We start from the raw sequence: 20,869 nt of genomic DNA on the forward strand, positions 1-20,869 counted from the left end.
AAACATCACTCACAAGTACCTATTTGCCAAAAAAATTATCTCGAGAGTAAAATTTTTTAAATTAATAATTGACAATTTCTCGACGATTATTTCTGCTTATACCATCGAAAATTGTTGTCGAGAATTATTTTAAAGAGTAGAAATCACGGATTATTCATTTTCAAAGTAACATCTATATCCGTGAAAAATACTTTTCGCAGAATCTCTTGATTTTTTTTTCTGAAATTCATTTTAAGATATTCATAATCATTGATGCAAGTTTACGACGTGATCTTTCAATTTTTTTTAACCTCTCTAATGTTTCGTGTACACGTTTCATTGCCTTCTTCGATTTCTCGCGTACCTCTCTTTTGTTGAAAATTTAGAACGTGATAATATAATGTCAATACTGAACGCACGCGAGAATGCAAAATATATAGAAAAGAAAAATAGTAGGAGGATCTAAATCGAACGAAAGTGCACGCCTGTGTAATCGGTAGAAGAGATATAGCAAGGTCGTAAATTACGTTTACGTTATCTTGAAACATGACGAAACGTGCATGAAAAATTTCAAGACTCTCCATCTATAATTATCTAGTAATTTATTAACCTAAAGATCGAAGTTTTATGCGAAAGAATTTCATATAGAACTGCTTTACAAATTATGCACTTTTGTACACAATTATAAAAGGAAAAATTAATATTTCTAATCCCATAATACGAACGGAGGATCGATTTTAAATTATTCCTTTTTTCCCATTCGTAGTAAAACTCGACTCTATTTTTACTCTATCCCGAATCATTATAAAAATTACAATCAAAGAAGTTTCACCCCCTGAGAATAATATCCGTTAAAAGAAAAGTTGCTCTACGTATGCTCTATGCAATTTATTGTACATACTCGCACAAACTTCCATTAAAAGAAGGTTATGGACTTATCGAATCCTTCTCTTGCTTCCTCCTCGCTCTTTTTCCTCTTTTCTCAACGACGAGAAACAAACAGGATAGAGAATACATGGGAAAGAGAAGCGGAAATAAGAGTAACGAGTGTCGTCCAAATTGCGTCGAATTGAGTGGAGGGAGCACTTAATTCTCACTTGTAAAACGATCGCTTGAATATTCCGGAAAAGAGCGAGACAGGTTTATAGGGAGGAAAAGGCGGGAAGTACAGAGACGGAGGGGTTGAAGGGAATCGGATGGAGGGAGTGAGGAGAGATGGATGGATGGATAACGGGATAGAGAGAAAAATAAAACCTTCGTTGGATTGCCTTTAACGACAGGGAAGAGATTATCCAGTTGAGAGCGTTGTTGGTTGATCCAACAACGCGATGCAGCTAGTTACCATTCGTCGTTCGCGAGGCTCGCCCCATCTTTGCTTCTCTCTGTCTCTTTATCTTTCCAACGTTCGTTTGTAGACGAAATTGATCGAGCATATATTTCGATTTGGCACAGGTGGCAAGGATCGAAGGGGGAAGAATCGCGATTGGCCGACGAATGATCGAAACGCGACGAAATTGTTATTGTCGACCCTGGATTGAGGGATTGAAAGGAGGTGATCGACGATCGAGGATACCTAAGGGCTGCTAATGCTACGGAACGGATGAACTGTTGGAAACTATGCTGGCATATTGTACGACATCGTATTGGATCGAAGGTAGGAGTGATAAATTGTTGTGACACTTTTCTTTTTTTTTTTTTTGGTGCTCGTTTTGATTTTGGAACAGGGCAATTAATAGCTATCGTGTGTGTTGTGAAGGGTCTACGCTTCGCAATAATGCGGTATAATATATGTCGAGGCATCATGCAATAAGAAATTATCACGCCAGATACTTATACAGCCTTATTTTCGCTATTTCATAGGAAATTTTAATTTATTAATCGAGGTAATAGAAACGGCAAATTAATGATTAATTTTGAAAATATTTATGGATGTAAAAACGGATGTTAAAAATTTTAACTGTAATCGAATATATATATATATATATTTAATTATAAAAATGATTTGAAACTAGAAAGTATTATTAATCTAATCATAAGAAATAAAATTATTTCAGATTTTTTCCCCCGTAAATTTATAATTGAATCTTGTCAAAAACGAACAAATATATAAATCTCTAAATGATAACAGATTAATAATGGATATAATGATAAAAAGAAAAATAAAATAAAAAATAAAATATTCGTGATTGCAATGGTTTTTCAAAATATGAAACTATTTTAAACTCATTTTATATTACAAATGAAATATCATAGTAAATATTTGATATAACATTTTCCTATTATTGCAATACTACTAACACTGATAAAATACGACATTGTTATTATAGAATGACACGAACAATGTACTTACTTGCAATTGTTAGATACACTATCGATTCACATGATACGTATACGCATTATTAATATCCCGTTATACTGCACGTACTGTGACTGAATATAGTGTGTTGTTAAGCTTTCAAACCGAGAGTGACTGAAAGATCGATAGAAATACTATCTTGAATAATTTCTTCACCGTGTCTATCGATATAGAGCTAGAAGCTTCCTGGCGTCTTATCAATCTTTATTCCTTCCTCCGATTTTTCTGTCTTCAATTCATAACAGGAATTCTCTTTTACGAGGGATTCTCGTGAAATCCAATTTTGCGTTAGGTACAGAAATTTTTAATTTTTTTTTTTTATACAAAAAGATTATAATTAAAATAAATAAATATAATCTTAAAAATTTTTCTAATTTTGATTTTCCATGATATATTTATTAAATTTTCTCCCTTTGATTATATTATATTTCTTAGATATGTATATTATAAGATTTAGATTATTAGAAGATTTGGAAATTGATTCAAATATTTTTATTCTTTTTGTTATCGATATTCTTAAATTTAAAATTTGATTATCCTATATCTTTTTGATTGTAAATATTAAATGTATTTCAATATGAAATATTTTAGTAAAGATGATAACAATGTTTTCCTCTATTTTTATAATTTTGTTTTTAACTTACTTGCAAAATAACTTACAATTTTTATTTTACCGTTTTAAGAAAGTCCAAAAAGAAAAAAGCAAATAAACAAACAAAAATAAAATAAATTTCCTTTTTGATCTTCCTTACTTCAAAATGTACAGAAAAGAGTTTAGGAACATTTACAAGACTGTCTAGATATATAATACGAATAAAAAATAAATAAACTATGTATTTGTTATAAATATTGACCAATTCGAAGAAAGAATCATTTGCCATAATCTACTATTACCTACATTACATTTTTCTAAATATTCCATTATTGGAGCTGAAGCAATTTTGAAAATGGAACTAGAAACAGTCTGTAAAACGTGGCAAAAATAGTGCACGATCGAAACGTTCGTGCACTCTCCCGGGCCATTGTACAGGGCTACATTTAAGCAAGCAAGAGATTTGTGAAAAGGGGACGAAGGGAATTAGTGGATGCGTTTTCAGCAATTCGCCTCGCTGAATTGGCCAAAAGTTTGCTAGTGTTAGTTGGATTTTCGATCGATGTTTGCGAGCTGACAATAGCCATATCCCTGTTGGGTGTGCTTTTCATTTAACGAGAAAGAATTGAACGAGTTCACCGTCAAATCACCGGCTATTTTTCTCTAGTTAACAAGAAAATATTCTTGACGTACGCGTGTAAGCTATTAAATTAAATGTTGATATGAAAAAAAACTTTATTATATTTTTATGTTATATAGGAATAATTGTTTTTTGTTTTTCTTTTAATTATTTCTTTTTAACGAAGGAAAAATTGGAAATTTAAAAATTATTCTACTAATTTTTTTTAGTTGTTAAGAATTCGTTCGTATTTATATTTACTTTAATTTATATATATATATATATTTCAATTAAAAATATAAAATAATAATAATAATAATAATAATAATATAATAGATCATAGAAAAAAGAATTATATAATTCTTTATATAAAAAAAATTCAATATAACCTTGAGTTCAATCATGAAAAGAGAAATAGAGTTTTATTGAATATAAGTGATATGATAATGTATTTAGCACAGAAACGTAACGAGATTCAATAGGCACGTCGATGAAGTCTAAATCGTTTTATAAATTGATTTGAAACTAACAGTGTAATTGAAAAAAAGAATGATAAAAGAAACTTTTGATATCATTCTTAATTATTTTATAAATAATTTTATGTGAAATTTTTAATAGAAGAAAAAAATTATAAGTTCATTCGTATTACTGTTCATTAAAATTTGTAGAAGTCAACAATAGAAAAAATTGGTATCGTATTTAAATTATAATCTGTTGCAAAATATATATCTTGAACAATATATATTTCAGCTTCTCTATTTTAAAATTAGAGAAACAATAATAGAAAAAATAATAGAATAAAATATACGTGTTCCACGAATACGAATGAAAATGACATTCGAATAAATTTCTCTATTGGTATTACTATTACCAGGGATGTCTTCGTTATTACCGTCGTACCGGAAATTATGAAATATCGGCGAATCAGTTATTCCATTTCCGCCAATCATTGCTTCGTTTCAACATCCAGTTCGCTCCCTTGTTTTCACAAGTAATTTTCTTTGCTTTACCTATACCCTTAACAACGACACAGCATTAAAAATTACTTTTATATGTTAAATCACACACGCTGTTTTTCATATCTTCAATTTCTACATTACTTACGTATACAAATTATTCTTCGATTCGCTTAATATATCATCTTCTTTGATTTTATAAAGCTAACGAAGGTAAATCTATTTTTAATTGAATTCTATATCGTACTTTTCCTTTTCTTTAATTTCCTCCAAGTTCTTACAAATTGATCCTCCCCCCTTCAACGCAAGCTGTTCAATTTTAAAAAAATCATAAAAAGTCTCCAATTTTTTTCATCCATTCGAAAGGCTTCATCCAGCAAACACGAAACCGCAAAAGCTCGAACTGCAATTGTAAAAGTAATCATCAGAAGTTGCTGGAAATTTCTCTGCTCGATGTTCCAAGGTTTCGAACGCATCTCGATTGCTCGATCACGCATGTATCTACTGATAAAAAAATATATAGCCAGTCTGGTTCATGCGATTGCATCGAGAACTAGATGCTCAAAATGGCGTCCGGCCATTATCATTATCACGTAATTAAACGAGAAAGGCCGATTGAAAAGATAGAAAACGGGGGAAAAGTAAGGAGAGAAGAATGGAAAAACGCGTGTGTAAAAATTGCGTGTTTTACATTTTCAGGATATATCGAGCGGTTACACGAGGAAAGCGCGGAGTAATGATCAGTGATACGCGGTCCGAGGTGTTGACCGCGAATTTCAAACAGGCGAGTCGCACCGTGCACGACTGGCGGCGTAAATTCGCCCTAAGCGGTAACCTATTGTTGAGAATTTTTCTTGGCCTTTGTTATATCACGGGTACAAATTGCGATTGGAAAGAGAGAATGCCGCGTGGGACCAACAACAACATGCAGATCACGAGCCGATTGTCTCAGCTCGGTTATTGCGATCTGGAAGAGACTTGCGATTGGTCGTGGAACCAATTGGACAGTTTCAAAAAAACCAGCCCACCCTTGCGAAATAAATTGGGGCCTAACGTGGATGCCAGTAATTCTACAGAGGGTAAGATACGTGTGAGATAAGTGATTAATTATTTCTCTCTCTCTATCTCACAAGTTAATTAGAATTCTAAATTCTAAAAGTCCAGGTGAACATCTAATTGAGGGTATTAAGATATAACGAGATTTTTTAAAATTTATTTACTCTGAATGTGAATCCAAAATATTTTAAAAGTAGGAAATCAAGATCAGTTTTAAATAAATAATTTTCAATTTAAACAATATTTATGGCAATTTGAGGTAGAAGGGAAAAATCTCTGGAGAAAAGTTGTGGCGAAATACTCGAGTACGAAAATACCTGAGATATTAATTTCGATTTTCACCAGGGCATTTCTTATGGTTTACTGGCTACGGGAAACCTCAAATGTGGTCCGGTAAAATCCCCCCAACTGGATCACGTTGCATATTAGAATTAGCTCTATACCAAGTCGAAATGAGCAATGGTATTATCAAGTTACTCATAATCACAAACAATACAAGTTGGATTGCCGCGGAGAGGCAAGGAAATAATCATACAGAGTACGTTAATTTTTCAACGATAAATTGCTTAATTATTATTATAATAATAATTAAAAATACTTTTCGATAAAAATTGGAATTTATCTATTAAATTGCAGATGGGAGATAATGCGTTTTACAATAGGTACTATCACTCAATCACATCAGTTAGTTATAGAGATGATAGTACCCTATTCTAATTCTAGCATCGCTATTGATAACGTTCGCCTAATCGACTGTTTTCCGGGTAATTATGAATTATTAAAAATTCTTATATCGCAACAAACGTCATTGATTTTTCTTATATGTGGGCCATACTGAACGTTTAAAAATATAATTAAATATTTTCCAAAATATTCATCTTTAAATTTTATTGCATTTATTTATTTGATAAAATTAATTGTAAGAAGCTTTTTTTCTTATTTATTTCATAAATTCGCAGATAAGAAGATATTCTAATGTGAAATTTTACACTAATTTTCAGTATTACCCACGTATATAAATTTTTCCCCTATCTTTTCTACACATCACGATATTGTCATTACACTAGTTCTATTATTACTTGTTTATAAATTATAACTACAATATATTTACGATATTACACATTTTCTACACACGAAACGAAACAAAATTATAATTTTTCGTTTCGAACGAATTCAATATCCCTTTCTTATAACTCTACATCGAAATATAATCTACAATTATAACAAGTTAGAATTATACCACCGCATTCACCACGCGTATAAATATAATATCGCCGGTGGTCAAAGAAAATAAAAGCAACGGTCACAGTTGAAAGGAAAATACGAGGAATTTCCAGGCATCTAGAAAGTTTGACGCGGCATAATCTAAACAAGTGAAAAGACTGAACAAACACTGACTTGCTTGTATACGTAAGAAAAGAGAAACAAATGCATCGTTATTTGCAGAATCAACAGCGGTGAGGACGGCCTGCACGAAAGACATGTACCGTTGTAAGAATGGCTCGTGTTTAAACAGAACACGTGTCTGCGACCTAACAAAAGACTGCGCCGAGGGCGAAGACGAGGAGGACGACTGCGGTAATTGTCAAATTATTATACCTCCGCCTTCTTCCTCCGCGGTCAGTTCAGTTCGTCATCGTGCCGCGGACATGACAGACCGTAATCGAAAAGGGTGTTTCAGACAAAATACCGGAGAACGCGAGATGCAATTTCGAGCACGGATGGTGTGGATGGAAAAACGTACCGGGAAGGCCTTTAAACTGGACCCTCCATCGTGGCGCAACACCGTCCGAGAAAACTGGACCTAGTTACGATCATACATACCGCAATGCGTCCGGTTCGTATATAGTTATGTATATGTATGTACGTATTATGCCTTCGTGTGCACGTTTCAATGAAACTTCCATTTTCGCTCCAATTTTAAATACATTTGTTTGGATTTATTGTAGCGCGTTTAACTCTTTTATCCCGAATGTGCGATTCATCTGAAAAATATGTGAAAGATATGTATTTATAACGTAGAGAAGGGGAGAACAAAATTATTTTCCATTGATTAATTTTGGATTAATCGCATTGCATAGTTATTGATGACAGTTTTACGTTCTATTACATTTTTTGTTATACTTGCATTCTTTTGAATGTGCAATATTAATATTTAAAATAAGATAAAATAGCTATTTATATTTTGGAAAAAGAGAGTAAAATAAAAGAACAGGAAATATTATGAGAATATGATATCCTTTTGTAATTAAAATAATATTATAAAAATAATACTTTCATTGCCTTCTTTTATTGATGTGTTGATGATGAATATTTGAAGAAATATCTGAAAGCTAAATTCAATGTTATAAAAGAAATAAAATAAAATAAACGAGCAAAAATTATTTACCAAGAATGTAATATTTCTTCGTATATAAATATTTTGTTTTATTAAAGTTCTTTAAAAATAGTTTCATCTGTATAAATGTGGAATCTCATTAAATATTCACGTCAAGGTATTTAATATGTACCACATAATCATTCCATATATGTACTACATTTTTCTTTTTATTGAAATTAAAATAATTTCATTCATTTCAAGTTATCACACAATATTTAACATTAAGTTAAAATATTATATCTTAATCCTAAAATTTTAAATATTATTAATATTTAAGGATAAAAATTATCTTAATTTTTTCTTCTTATAATAATAATTTCCAAAGATAAAAGTACAAGTGTTTAAATTTAAGAATTTAGAAATTCACTTATCTTCATTAAAAAATATTACCGATATTTTAAAATTTCAATCATTTTAATTATTTAATTTTAATTTTCCATTTCAGGGACATACGCGTATGTAAGTATGTCACCAAAAGTAGAATATGGTAGCCATGGTACTATTGAAAGTCCATTGTACAATCCTACACCACCTTATAATGGTGATCCACAAAGTCCTTACCATAAGTCGTGTCAAGTAAGTTGCTTTCTCTCAAAATTAATTAGATAGAATTAATATATCGTTAAATGAAACATATATTAATATATATACATACTTATACAGGTACGGTTTTTTTATCATCAATATGGTGCAAACAGCGGTTCGCTTGGATTGTATTTAGTTCAAGAAAAACCACATCAACCCAATTATGAACGATTATGGTGGTCTTATCTTAGTGGTGACAGAAGTGACGTTTGGTACAATCAAGCTGTTCCTTTACCCGATATCAAATATAGGTGATACAATTCAACATATCAGATCATCTAATTTAATTTAAATATTAAAAATTGAAATTGTTATTAAGTTGAAAAGAAAAATGATTTCCTTTATCTATTAAAGATATTTCAAATTTAATTTCTTGCAAAATTTTGTAAAATTTTACACGTGTATAATTTGTTCATAGATATTTTCTTCAATTTGAGGCAAGCAGAGGATATTATTCAAAAGCTGATGTAGCGATCGATGATTTTTCCTTGAGTCCAGAATGTTTTGGCATTGGTAAATTTCCAAAATTCTTGATTTCTCAAAATTAATGATCGAAAGTATGCATATTTTAGTAAAATAATTATGTATCACTTTTCATTAGGAGTTCCTCCTGAAGTCGTGGGAGATTTCAATTATTCTAACCCCGTCATTGATTCGGAAAAAATCCCAGATCAACACACAGACTTTGTTAATGAAACTGGTACCATACATCTTCTAAAAAAATTATAAAAATAACTAATCGCCGTTTAATTTGGATATTGCTTATATATTACGATATATATGCATCTCATCATTGCACAATTCTTTATATTTCCAGTTATACATATTACCACATGTGGAAATACAGGAAGAACAGGCCCCAATTCTGAGCAATGTAATGAGGAGTATAATAGAACAGACATAGAATTAGTTACACCTTCACCAGAAGAAGATCCTCTTTCCTTCAATTTAAATGGTATTCAACGATGGATAGCACCTCGTGGTGGATATTATACGTAAGAATTCATTGTAACCTCTCTTTGTTATTTATATAATATTAATATTAAGACAATTTATATTATAAACATAGTTTAATTGGAATGGGCGCCCGTGGAGGAAAAGGTTCTAGTGGTATGGGAAGCACGTTGGGTGCACTTGTCCGTGGTGTAATCGAATTAGAAAAGGGTGATCAACTGTATTTCATGGTGGGGCAAGCAGGAATGGATGCGTGTCCTAAAGTAAGAATTATATATTTTAATATAGAAACGAATAAAATGTTAATTTGATTAATATTATTTACTTCTAAAGATGAATCGAATCTGATACTATCCAAATTTTAATAATATTAAAAATATTCTTTTTCTCACTTCTCTCTTTTTCCTTTAAAAAATTTCAAAATGAAACTTTTTTGAGTTTTCCAAACAGTTTCGAGATTTCAAGTGATCCATCCTCTTCATTTCAATAAGATTTCTTTTAAAATTTTCTATTGTACAATTTTTCAAAGTTTCTCTTGTATATCTTTCATTTGTAGAACTTGGGACAGAAATTAGACAGTTGTCAAGGAACTGTATCGTATGGGTCTTCCTTAGGAATTTCCAAAGTACACGAAGTAAGAAAGATTAAGATAAAAGATGGTGGAGGTGGTGGTGGTGGTGCAACGTATATTTTTACAGTAAGCAAAATCGTTAATGCTGAAAGATGAAATTAATGATTAATTATTATTCTTTATACATTACAGTTAAAAAGTAATGGAGAACAACATCCCATACTTATCGCAGGAGGTGGAGGTGGTTTAGGATTAGGACAATTCATTGACAATGGCCATCAACATGGTCGAGGACGAGCTCCTCCTGAAAGACAACCCACTTCAGGCACAATTCTATCATCAGAAGCAGGTAAATAAAAATGTATAATTTATATTTTTACTATAGTACGAAGATTTTCAATTATCACTTCACTTTGAAATGTAAATTAAATCTTTGTTGTCATAAATTTGTAAAATATATCATTAATTATACACCAATATGAATATGAATCATTAAAATTTTTTAAATTGTTTAACGTTTAATGTTTAACAAATACATCCATTGTATTTCATATTTTCAATCTCTTCAAGATTGATTATATTATTTCATACAATTCAACAATTAATATAATCCTCCGTTTTATTAATATTTCCAACTTCTTATCCAATAATTTCGAAAAATTATTTCTCAATCGATCGAAATTTATAGATTTCTAATTAAATCACAAGATAATTCGATAAATTTTATTTCTCTGAATAAAAGAAAGGCTTGAAATTCCATGCAATCTCTTAAATCACTTTCAGCAATTTAAAGTTCACTATCAGTTTGACATTCTCAAATTAAACGCGAGAGAACAATTTTCACTCTCGCATTAATGTACGATACTTTAGTTTTAGAGGTAACGTGAACGTGGTCTATGATGCGCATCGATCTCGATTTAGTTTTAACTGCTTCGAAACTGTGTTAATTACATAAATCTGGTAATGGTGTACAGATGGCCTAGGCGGCCCAGGTGGAGGGTTGAACGGGTCATCGGGTACGAGTCAACGAACTACAGCAGGCGCGCCCCTTGTTAGAGGTGGCGTAGGCGGAATTGGTTGCGGACCTAGAAATCAGAGCCACGGAAACGGAGGATTCGGCGGTGGCGGTGGTGGATGTCTTACTGGAGGCGGTGGAGGTGGCTACATAGGTAACAAAATCAATATTAACGTAATTTTAAACCGAATCTAGAATTCATCTATGTCGCTTTCAATTACCGATGCATTTGGAATTCGGAACAGATGCAATTGGGGTAATTGGATATAGCTGTTCCATGTTGTTGTACAATGTATGTTACGTTTTAGCATTTGAAAAGAATTTTCTTTCTTTACTTTTTTTCAAACTTTTAATATCAAAAGGATTCGAGGATCATCAATGATTGTAATTATTAAGTAATTTATATGTAATATTTATAAATTCAGAGATGACAGATATATTTTAAGCAATAACTTGTTATATAAACAGCCAATTAAATATTTAAATATTTGTTTGCTATTGTTCTATATACAACAATTCATTATTTGGACTGTTTGAGGTATCTGAATATAATTGGAAATATATTAATTCTGATTCACATAAGATACAAAATGAATAGACTCGATTGGCAGGATTCTGATTAATCAGATACAAGTTAAAACTTTATTACAAATGAAGTTCTACTTGTGTTGTTAAAATTGAAAATTAACTGCAAATATATCCTTCAAATTATCTTGTACTATTCAATTATGTTTCATGTTTTGAATCCTATCAGAAAAAATACAGAAACAACAATGTTATTTAATTATTTCTTTCATATCATGCATCTTGACCACTATAATACCAGAACTACTCTTTGATAATTCAATTACATAATGATTTAGGTGGTAATACCGGTCACAAGGAACTTGGTAACGGTGAAGGTGGTTACTCCTACGCCAGCAACGAGCTTATGTACGTTCATTTCCTGTCAGGAATAAATCATGGGCCAGGAGAGGTTTACATTATTCCTGCTATCAGTGGTTGTGGTTGTGACTTCCGTTGCATCTCTCTCGATCAGTATCTTAGCGAGACAAAGTGTCTCTGTCCTCCAGGCTGGTTATTGAGTAATAATTCAAAATCTTGTCTTCGTGAGTATCAAAAAGGAAAAAAAAAAAACAAAATTATTTCTTTTCCTCCTTTGGAACATAACTTTGAAATAAAATAATATTGGTGTAATTATTTTTTTTAGCCGACGACAATGTTTTAGACGATTCAAAAGTTACGCATCAACCGTTCATGATACCCCTTATAGTTGTAAGCATTGGCCTACTCTTTGCTTTCACCGCTCTCTGCCTACTACTTTGTAAGAAATTATTCGATAATATTGTAACATACATTGTTTTCTGTAATCTTAGAAATTTCGTATTTTCTTGAACATGAAATCTTTTTAATAAAAAGAACATTTGAAAGTAGACGATCTGTATGGATATATAATTTTATATCATGTAAGCGAAATCTCACTTTTGTCGATAGATAATCGTTACCAAAATCGAAAGGCGCTTATACAACGGCGACAAGTAATGTTTGGTAACGGAACTGAATTAACGTCGCTGCAAGCTGTTTCCGACACTATAATGACTGAATTCAATCCGAACTACGAGTTCGCTGGAAATCTTTATAGTTTTAAAGACTTGACGCAAATCCCACGCGAATGTATAACTTTGATAAGGTAAGTATAAGTTTAACGATCATTATAACCACAGTGACATACAATCTCAAGGTTAAGACTCAACTTTTTAAAAAAAGAATATATATATATAATCAGTTCTTCTTTCTTCTCAATTCGATAAATTAATTATTTTATTTTGTATCGTAGACCGCTTGGTCAAGGAGCTTTTGGCGAAGTTTTTCAAGGTGTATATAGATATAGACGGAATCAAGAACAACCTGTCGCTGTGAAGGCAATACCCTCTTCGTCTAGGCCTCAGACAGAAGCAGATTTCATGATGGAAGCTCTGATAATGAGCAAATTTAATCATCCTAATATCGTACATTTTATTGGAGTTTCTTTCGAGAGAAATCCAAAATATATCGTGTTAGAATTGCTTGCTGGAGGAAATTTGAAGAACTTTCTTCGAGAAGAAAGACCACGCGCGGTAAATAGCGTTTTCTTTCAAATATTGGATCGATTGTAAAATTCGTTATATTTTAATATATATATATATTATATATATACATGCATATATATATATATATAAACTATGTAGAAAGATAGTATGAAAGATAGAAGTTACGATGAAGTTTTCTTTTTTCCAAGAGAGAAGAAAAAGAACAGAGATTTACGATCAATCTAATTCCGAAAAATCTCCAATTATTTCTGTATATTACTTTACAATTAAAAGAATCTTACGTTTTATTTATATTAATTTTGAATTAATAAATTCACAATTAAGTTGTTTCTGTTCCGTTATTTCATAATTTTAATCATCGAAGGCTTGTTGTTTATTAATTTTTCTATTAAGTTCCATTACTTTTTGTTAACTGTGTGTCGTTCTCGATTGCAATTTAAACAGGACCAACTCTTAATTTTTGCCGCTCGTCATCAATGGGGTGCATGCGTATATTCCTGTTTTGGCAGGATCGGCCCACTTCGTTGAGGATGCAGGATCTGATAATGTGCGGATTTGACGTAGCGAACGGTTGCAAATATATGGAAGAGGCCCGATTTATTCATCGAGATATCGCCGCGAGAAATTGTTTGCTCACGTCTAAGGGACCCGGTCGTATAGTGAAAATCGCGGATTTCGGGATGGCAAAGGATATTTACAGGAGCGATTATTATAGAAAAGGGGGCAAGGCAATGTTACCGATTAAATGGATGCCACCAGAAAGTTTTCTAGATGGAATATTCACTACGAAAACTGATGTTTGGTGAGTTTCATCTCGAATTATGGAAGAATTTCGTTTATATCTGATGAAACAAATTCGTATTTATTACTGGATTTTTTATTTAAATTTTCCTAATACGTAGTACTCACGTAGGATAAGATAGATATTGTCAAAATTATAAACAAATATTTGTTTTGTTAAAAGAATAAAATTTTTTAAGAATCCATTGCATAATTGATATAGATAGGCTAAAAATATTCTCAAGGAATATTTGTGAGTGTAAATGAAATTTGTTTAAAATTGTAAAATAAAAAAATAGAAAAGTATTAATTTACTAATGAATCGTCTAATGAGTAGTTTAGTTAATTTAATTATATTTTTAAGATCTTAACAATTTCTATTATGTGTAAATTGCATTGAACAACAAGAAATTAATCAGTTCCTTTTGATTAATTTATTATAGGGCATTTGGCGTGTTACTATGGGAAATTATGTCTTTCGGTTACATACCTTACACTGGTTGTACTAATAGAGAAGCTATGACAATGGTAACGTTAGGAGGTCGTTTGGAAAAACCTGCAGGATGTCCTGATCCTATTTATGGATTAATGACACGATGTTGGCATCCACGCCCTGAAGACCGGCCTAGTTTTGCAACTATCGTCGAGAGAATTGGTTACTGTTTACAGGTAAAAACATTAAAATTTTAATTAATAAATTAAAAAGTCTTGCTCAAAATAATAAAAAATAAAAATTCACAAAATTTAGATACAATCTTTTTGCATATAATGATTTACAATAATAGTATAAATATTTTATTATATTATTAAAAATTGATAAGAGATTATCTTTCTTATAATTTCAATAAAATTCAATTAATAATTCTAATTTTTATGCTTAGGATCCTGATGTGATAAATCATCCAACCCCCAATTTCGATATTCTGCCAATCTGCGATCGTGAAGTGACGATAATGAGACCTGATCCGGAAACAGAATGTATCAATGTGCAGTCAGAGGTGAGTATATATCGTGTAACGTGTCATTTCTTCGATTACTTATATTCGAACTTGGTATATTTTTCTTAATATTTGTTCCACGGTACTTTTTCGAACAACGAATACATATAGCATTATAGAATACTATACGTTTTTATAGCTGGACGCATGTGGATACATGCAACCCAGAGTTATCGATTCGCGATCAGCTAATCAACGCATGGCTCAAGCTATTGCGAGCAATAATCCTAATCTCAGAAACGAAAATCCCAATCGAATGAATTCGAACGAAAGAAATAACACGCAAGGACGATTTCAATCAATTCCGTATGGCACTAATATAGATTCTGAACAAACCTTGGGCGGAAACACGAGTCGCGATGATTTTAACGATGAAAATGCTCATTCAGAGGTATATTAGACAAAGCTTGTATAAAATTTCATTTTCTACACTTTTTTTTTATCATCGATTAAATGAACTTTTATTTCTCATTTTGACTAAATGGAATTTTATTTATTATTATTATTATTTTTGATATTTCTTAAGAAATTAAATGCTTTGATATAAAATGATTATTCACAAAAATATCTGTCTACATCATTATGCTTATCATCATATTTATGATATATTTTACATAATTAATTGAATTAATATTGAAGTTATTAATTGTAATTATTATATATTTATTGATTTATAAGATTATACATTAGATATATAGATTATGATAGCTAATATAAAAATGAATAAAAAATTACTTATTGAATAAATAAAATATACATATATGCGATATTTGTGTGAATAATTTTTTATACACATATATATAAGAGTTAGTTTTATTATTTTTTTTAATAAACTAGCATTCATGTTACTAATTTTTGATTTTAAGATATTAAATATTTAAAAAGTGTAAAATATTGGTATTTAATATATTGGTTATTAATATAACATAAATATTTATCCTTCAATTATTATTTAATATAATTTTTATCAAATCACAGAAATTACATTACATTAAACGAAAAAATACCAATTCAAATGAAATATTCTAAAATTAAATAACTGAAATCAAACTTTTATAATTACTACTTCACTCAATATTAACTGAATGGTTTTTTAATTATAAACATTTAAATTAGTATAGGTTATTTACTAAAAGTTAAATAACAAATAACAAATCTAATTATCTAAACATAAACTTTGATTATTTAATCAAAACATTATAACGCAGAAAATCCTTTTCTATTATTAATAGAATATATAATATTAATTATTTAAATTATATTAAATTTTATAAATATATTTGTACCACATATATATTATTGGTGATGCATTAATAGCCAATATAATAAATAGACTATGGATTTTTATGCGAATTTATATTTTTTATTATTTTTTTTAAATCTAAAGAAATCTTCTTTACTCTTTAATATCTCGTGCTCATATTGGTAATATTACATATTTAAGATCATAGTTATATAATACATTTGTCACTTGTTTGCTTATTTTTCTTAAATTAGAATATGTATCAAAATACAGATGGTTAATATATATTCGTGGTACATTTTTAGTGAGTTAATTTTAAAAACTAAAATAAGAGACAGAGAATCTTCATCATTTCCTTATCTAAAATTTAAATTGCTTATAAATTATTAAATAAATCTTAATGAATATTTTTGTATATTAATTTTTGTATTTCTCCTAACCTTAACTTTTCAAAGATGTTCTACGAATATATTAACATCTTATATGTAATTTATAAAATATATATGTATATCACATCTATTTTTATTATATTATTTGTAATTCATTATAAAATAATGTTTAAATGAAAATTTAATGAAAAAAATTTGAATATTAAGGAATTGAATATTATAATGCTTACTTTATTTTAGATATTTCATATACTTTTCCATATATATTTTTCTATATTTCAATTTCATATAAATGCATAAATTCAGTTTAATAACAGGCAGTTTAATAACAAATTGATATTCCCATAATGATTATAACAATTTCAACGACTTTGCAGAACAAACATAAGGCCGACAACTTAAATTGCGAGGAGAAAAGCGTACATCGAACTTCGACGGACATCGAAAATAGGTTAAGGAACACGGATAATGGTAACAATCGTGAATCAAATATCGAGAATCGTCGAAATAGCACAGTTGATATTACGGATGTAGACAGAAGGAATGGCAATGAAAGCATAACTACTACCGAGACCAATTCTGATTCTTTGATCGTCGCTTCCTCGGACACACCGCCTGATACGATCAATTCGTCACCGAACACACGTAGTCGATCCCCTAGTCACACTGGCCTAAATACGAGCGCCACTAATGTTAATGGAATGTTAAAGAAAAACGCCTTAAAGGCTGCGCTCAGTTTGGATCCTAGCGCTCTGTGCCGTGGCACGATACCATACGAAAAAATAGCATTCTCGCCACCACCACAGCGTTCAAGTACTCCTGGCAGCATGGAGATCAAGAAGGTAATTTAAATATTTTTATGAAATATTTATGTGAAGCAAGAGAGAAAATTGTAAGATTATGATTAATTGACAGAAGAGAATTATGTATGTAGTAATTATGTAAATATATATTATATAAAAAATTATTATATTATAATTTAAAAACAAATTAATTTTGATTAAGAAACAATTACATTGTTATATAACTGTACTTCTGTCAAATTATCATAAACATCATAAATACGATCACAATATCCATCCTAATACTTTTACTCTTTAGGAAATATCTATTATTTTTTCCAATCATCGTCATCTAACACGTAAAACACATATAACCCTTTGCACTCCCTTACCTTCATTTTCCACTCTGCAAAATATTATTATTACAAGGATCTTCTATTCCCTCTTTAAATTAATCTGTGATTAATCTCAGTGAAGCGATTCGAGTGCACAGGATTAGCATACCACACTCGATGTGATACTCGATGTCGTGTCTTTTTATTTCCAAAGAATCCAGCGACGCTTATCCCTGAAATTCGTTTAATCGCAGTTCTATGTATGATGGAACTATCGTCTCTCTGTTCTTCACACGAAGGATCTTCTGGGTCATGAGCTACCAAGGGAAGAGGAATGCTTCTGCTGAGATTTGTACAAAGGGGAGTGACAGAACTCCCCGATGGTCGATGTTACAATGCATTCGACTAAATCATTGCGACGTTCCGCAACTGTAAACGCAGTTTCTATGGCTATGCGTTTCAAGGAATCATCGTCATTTTTGTGGATACGAAATGAAGAATATTCGCGCCGTGTATACTCCGAAGAAACACTGTTATGAGTGGAACAAGTTTTTAAACAAGTGAATTGATATCATTTTTTTTATTCCTTTTTGTTTTTCTTTGTTTTTGAACGTGAAAGAAAGTTATTTTCGTCCATATAACAGAGGAAAGACTTTAATTGAGTTTATTAAATGGACGGTCACGCATTCTCCATTATGACGCACATTAAGGAAATACATCAGAAGTGTCTAAAAAATAAGAGAATTTTTTTTCGTTAATTTATCGTAGTTAATATATTTTAGTTTATGAATGAAAAAGTTTTTTTTTCACCTTCTGATGTGAGCGTACATGAATTATCGAAGAACAAATTTTGAAATATAAATAACTTTAATTTTATAACTTTTTTAACTTCAAAAATTAGAAAAAAAAATAATTAGTCTAATATCAAAAAATAACTTTCAATTTAATAAATATAAACAAAATTTTTATGTTTTATCTATTTTAGAAGTTTCAAAGTGAATTCCCTTCATCATAGTAACACGAACAAAAATAATCATCGATAAAATTTATTTATACTAGCATATATCGAATATAAGAAATTGCAAAACAAAAGTGAAACATTATGAGATCGTCCGTTATTAAATTCAACTAAATCCTTTTTCTCAAAACTCGCGAACACGAACACTTATAACATACACATTTGCGCGCCTAAAATTATATACATATTGTGTGTAAAAGAATTTAAAAAAATAGAAAAAAGAAAAAAGAAAGAATTAGAAAAGAAAAAGTGAAAGATACTATCGTGATGTTCGACATACGTACGCATAAGAAAAAAAAAAAAAAAAAAAAAAAATTAAAAAAAATAAAAAAAAAACCGAGAAAAAAATTCAAAGTGTTAAGTCTGAAACGAATATTATCATGTACCTAACAAGTATATTTCATAATACATTGAATATTCGACATATACGTACATTATCACACATCACAGTTACAAATATAAATTAACAAATATAAATTATAAAGAAACTATGTAGATATAGCTGTTAACGAGCTGTTATCATCGATGTTCCTCCTGCAGAAGGATTATCCAGAAAAATTCAATTTGGGATCCTTCTTGTCCTTTATAAAGTATATGCAGGACGATCGTCAAATTGCGAATATCGTGTAATTGTATGGAACATTTTTTAAAGATACAAGCGATGTACACAACGTGTGATATACATATATATATATAGATGAAGAGTTTAAATGAAAGAGTGCGTGTGTGTGAGAGAGAAAGAACGGGAGAGGGAGAGAGAGACAATACGCTATATACACAAGACTTAATTTACACCAAAGAAAAAGAAAAAGAAAAAAAAAAAAAAGAAAAAAAAGAAAAGAAAAAAATGTACGCCCGTGGCGTTCTTTCTACACATACCTGTAAACCTTTACGTATACATATATATATGTATAAATGTATATATTATATATATATAATTATATATATTATATGTATAATTATAATATGTATATTCTATATATAGATTTATTTATCAGAAAACTTTAGGCAAGGCTGGTCAAATCGCCTTCATCCTTGATATATTATGATTTAAATAATAATATATCATTCGAACAACGATCGTAATTTCTCCACAAAAGCGTTTAATTATTAAAAAAAAAAAAAAAAAAAAAAAAAAGAAAGAAAGAGGAAAAAAAAGGGGTGACCGATTTCTCAGATTAAGTATCGAGAAATCCGATTGATATCATCGTTCTTGCCGTGAAAAGATTACCTGATTGTTGGTGCATGCAAAAATGAAATAAAATAGGATATCCTCACCTACCTCGTTGACTCGTTGTTAGCTTGTGAAAGAACGATGGATGGTGAAAAGTCCATTTACTTTTAACATCGATCTCGTTGTATACGATCGTTAACTGCAAAAAAAAGAAAAAAGAAAAAAGAAAAAAGAAAAAATGGGGGGAGGGAGAATGGGCAAACGAAAAGACAAACCTTTCGAAACAAGAAAAAGAGTACTGGCCCTTTTTTATTTTTCTTACAACGACGACGTACTTTACGTACGCGCAGCGTATGAAAGTCAACCACCATATATCTGTACGTGAAACGTAATAAAGACATGTTTGTGGAAAATAATGTGTATTATTCGTGGTTCATTATTCTCGATAGATTGGAAAATAGTATTCAATACATATCAGTCAATGTCAATAACAATTAACTACCATTGACGTGTTACATACCTATTATGTTCTTTCCTGACTGAAGTTAGTCATCAGACAAATGAATTATTAGTCACTTCTAGGAAAAGAAGAGTTTTTCATTCATTCATTTCGTTTAATTAGTTAAAACTACTATCAACGGATAGATAATCACTTTTTGTTTTTCCTTGTTAATTAAAATGAAAGAAATATATATATATATATATTTTATAATATTTTTTTAATTATTATTTAAAAATTTTATTTTTTTATATTATTGTTTTAAATTAACTATCATATCTATATTTATTTAAATATAGATTTATATTAAATATTATATTTTTATTTAAAAATTTATTTGATTGATTTAATAATGGATATATATTATTTTTGATTTTTGATTTTAATTATAAATGATATTGTGAAAAAAAAAATTTCAAATTCATGTCATTAAATGCATTCATAATTTGAAATGCATTTGAAATTTAGATAACTAATAAAATAGAAATATTAAAAGAC

General features: G+C 30.0%; 1 protein-coding gene, 3 long non-coding RNA genes and 1 other non-coding gene across 9 annotated transcripts; 1 reads left to right on the forward strand and 4 right to left on the reverse strand.

The window, feature by feature from the left end:
• Nucleotides 1-1,315: 1,315 nt before the first annotated feature.
• Alk (Anaplastic lymphoma kinase) lies at nt 1,316-20,285 on the forward strand. Of its 5 annotated transcripts, none has more exons than XM_003697632.4 (25): nt 1,316-1,633; nt 5,202-5,581; nt 5,904-6,096; nt 6,195-6,322; nt 7,005-7,136; nt 7,240-7,395; nt 8,384-8,514; nt 8,602-8,774; nt 8,942-9,036; nt 9,125-9,223; nt 9,341-9,518; nt 9,593-9,740; nt 10,034-10,174; nt 10,241-10,397; nt 11,023-11,217; nt 11,927-12,172; nt 12,274-12,387; nt 12,558-12,753; nt 12,901-13,180; nt 13,663-13,955; nt 14,377-14,602; nt 14,815-14,931; nt 15,071-15,322; nt 16,941-17,405; nt 17,935-20,285. In XM_003697632.4, exons 2-25 carry the CDS (start codon nt 5,239-5,241, stop codon nt 17,944-17,946), a joined length of 4,470 nt encoding a protein of 1,489 aa, XP_003697680.1. In that variant the 5' UTR covers nt 1,316-1,633; nt 5,202-5,238; the 3' UTR covers nt 17,947-20,285. The 5 variants fall into 5 exon arrangements, with proteins under 5 accessions (XP_003697680.1, XP_012347607.1, XP_086764031.1 ...); XM_012492153.3 differs by having other exon boundaries at nt 17,980-19,394; XM_086907905.1 differs by having other exon boundaries at nt 17,895-19,199.
• On the reverse strand, nt 3,808-4,905 carry LOC147658771 (uncharacterized). Its single transcript, XR_015292043.1, has 2 exons — nt 4,651-4,905; nt 3,808-4,563 (listed from the first exon to the last, which is right to left on the reverse strand). It is a non-coding gene; the product is annotated as an uncharacterized LOC147658771 (long non-coding RNA).
• Nucleotides 7,403-8,185, reverse strand: LOC147658772 (uncharacterized). The gene is made up of 3 exons (XR_015292044.1): nt 7,948-8,185; nt 7,833-7,891; nt 7,403-7,543 (listed from the first exon to the last, which is right to left on the reverse strand). It is a non-coding gene; the product is annotated as an uncharacterized LOC147658772 (long non-coding RNA).
• On the reverse strand, nt 8,864-10,193 carry LOC147658773 (uncharacterized). Its single transcript, XR_015292048.1, has 2 exons — nt 9,870-10,193; nt 8,864-9,237 (listed from the first exon to the last, which is right to left on the reverse strand). It is a non-coding gene; the product is annotated as an uncharacterized LOC147658773 (long non-coding RNA).
• LOC100869649 (Toll-like receptor 7) lies at nt 14,268-17,222 on the reverse strand. Its single transcript, XR_004225666.2, has 2 exons — nt 16,794-17,222; nt 14,268-14,592 (listed from the first exon to the last, which is right to left on the reverse strand). It is a non-coding gene; the product is annotated as a Toll-like receptor 7 (transcript).
• Nucleotides 20,286-20,869: the final 584 nt, after the last annotated feature.

The sequence above is a fragment of the Apis florea genome, unplaced genomic scaffold (genome assembly GCF_048593485.1).
Source record: "Apis florea isolate Af1SG1 unplaced genomic scaffold, ASM4859348v1 contig_1645_pilon, whole genome shotgun sequence".
NCBI lineage: Eukaryota > Metazoa > Arthropoda > Insecta > Hymenoptera > Apidae > Apis > Apis florea.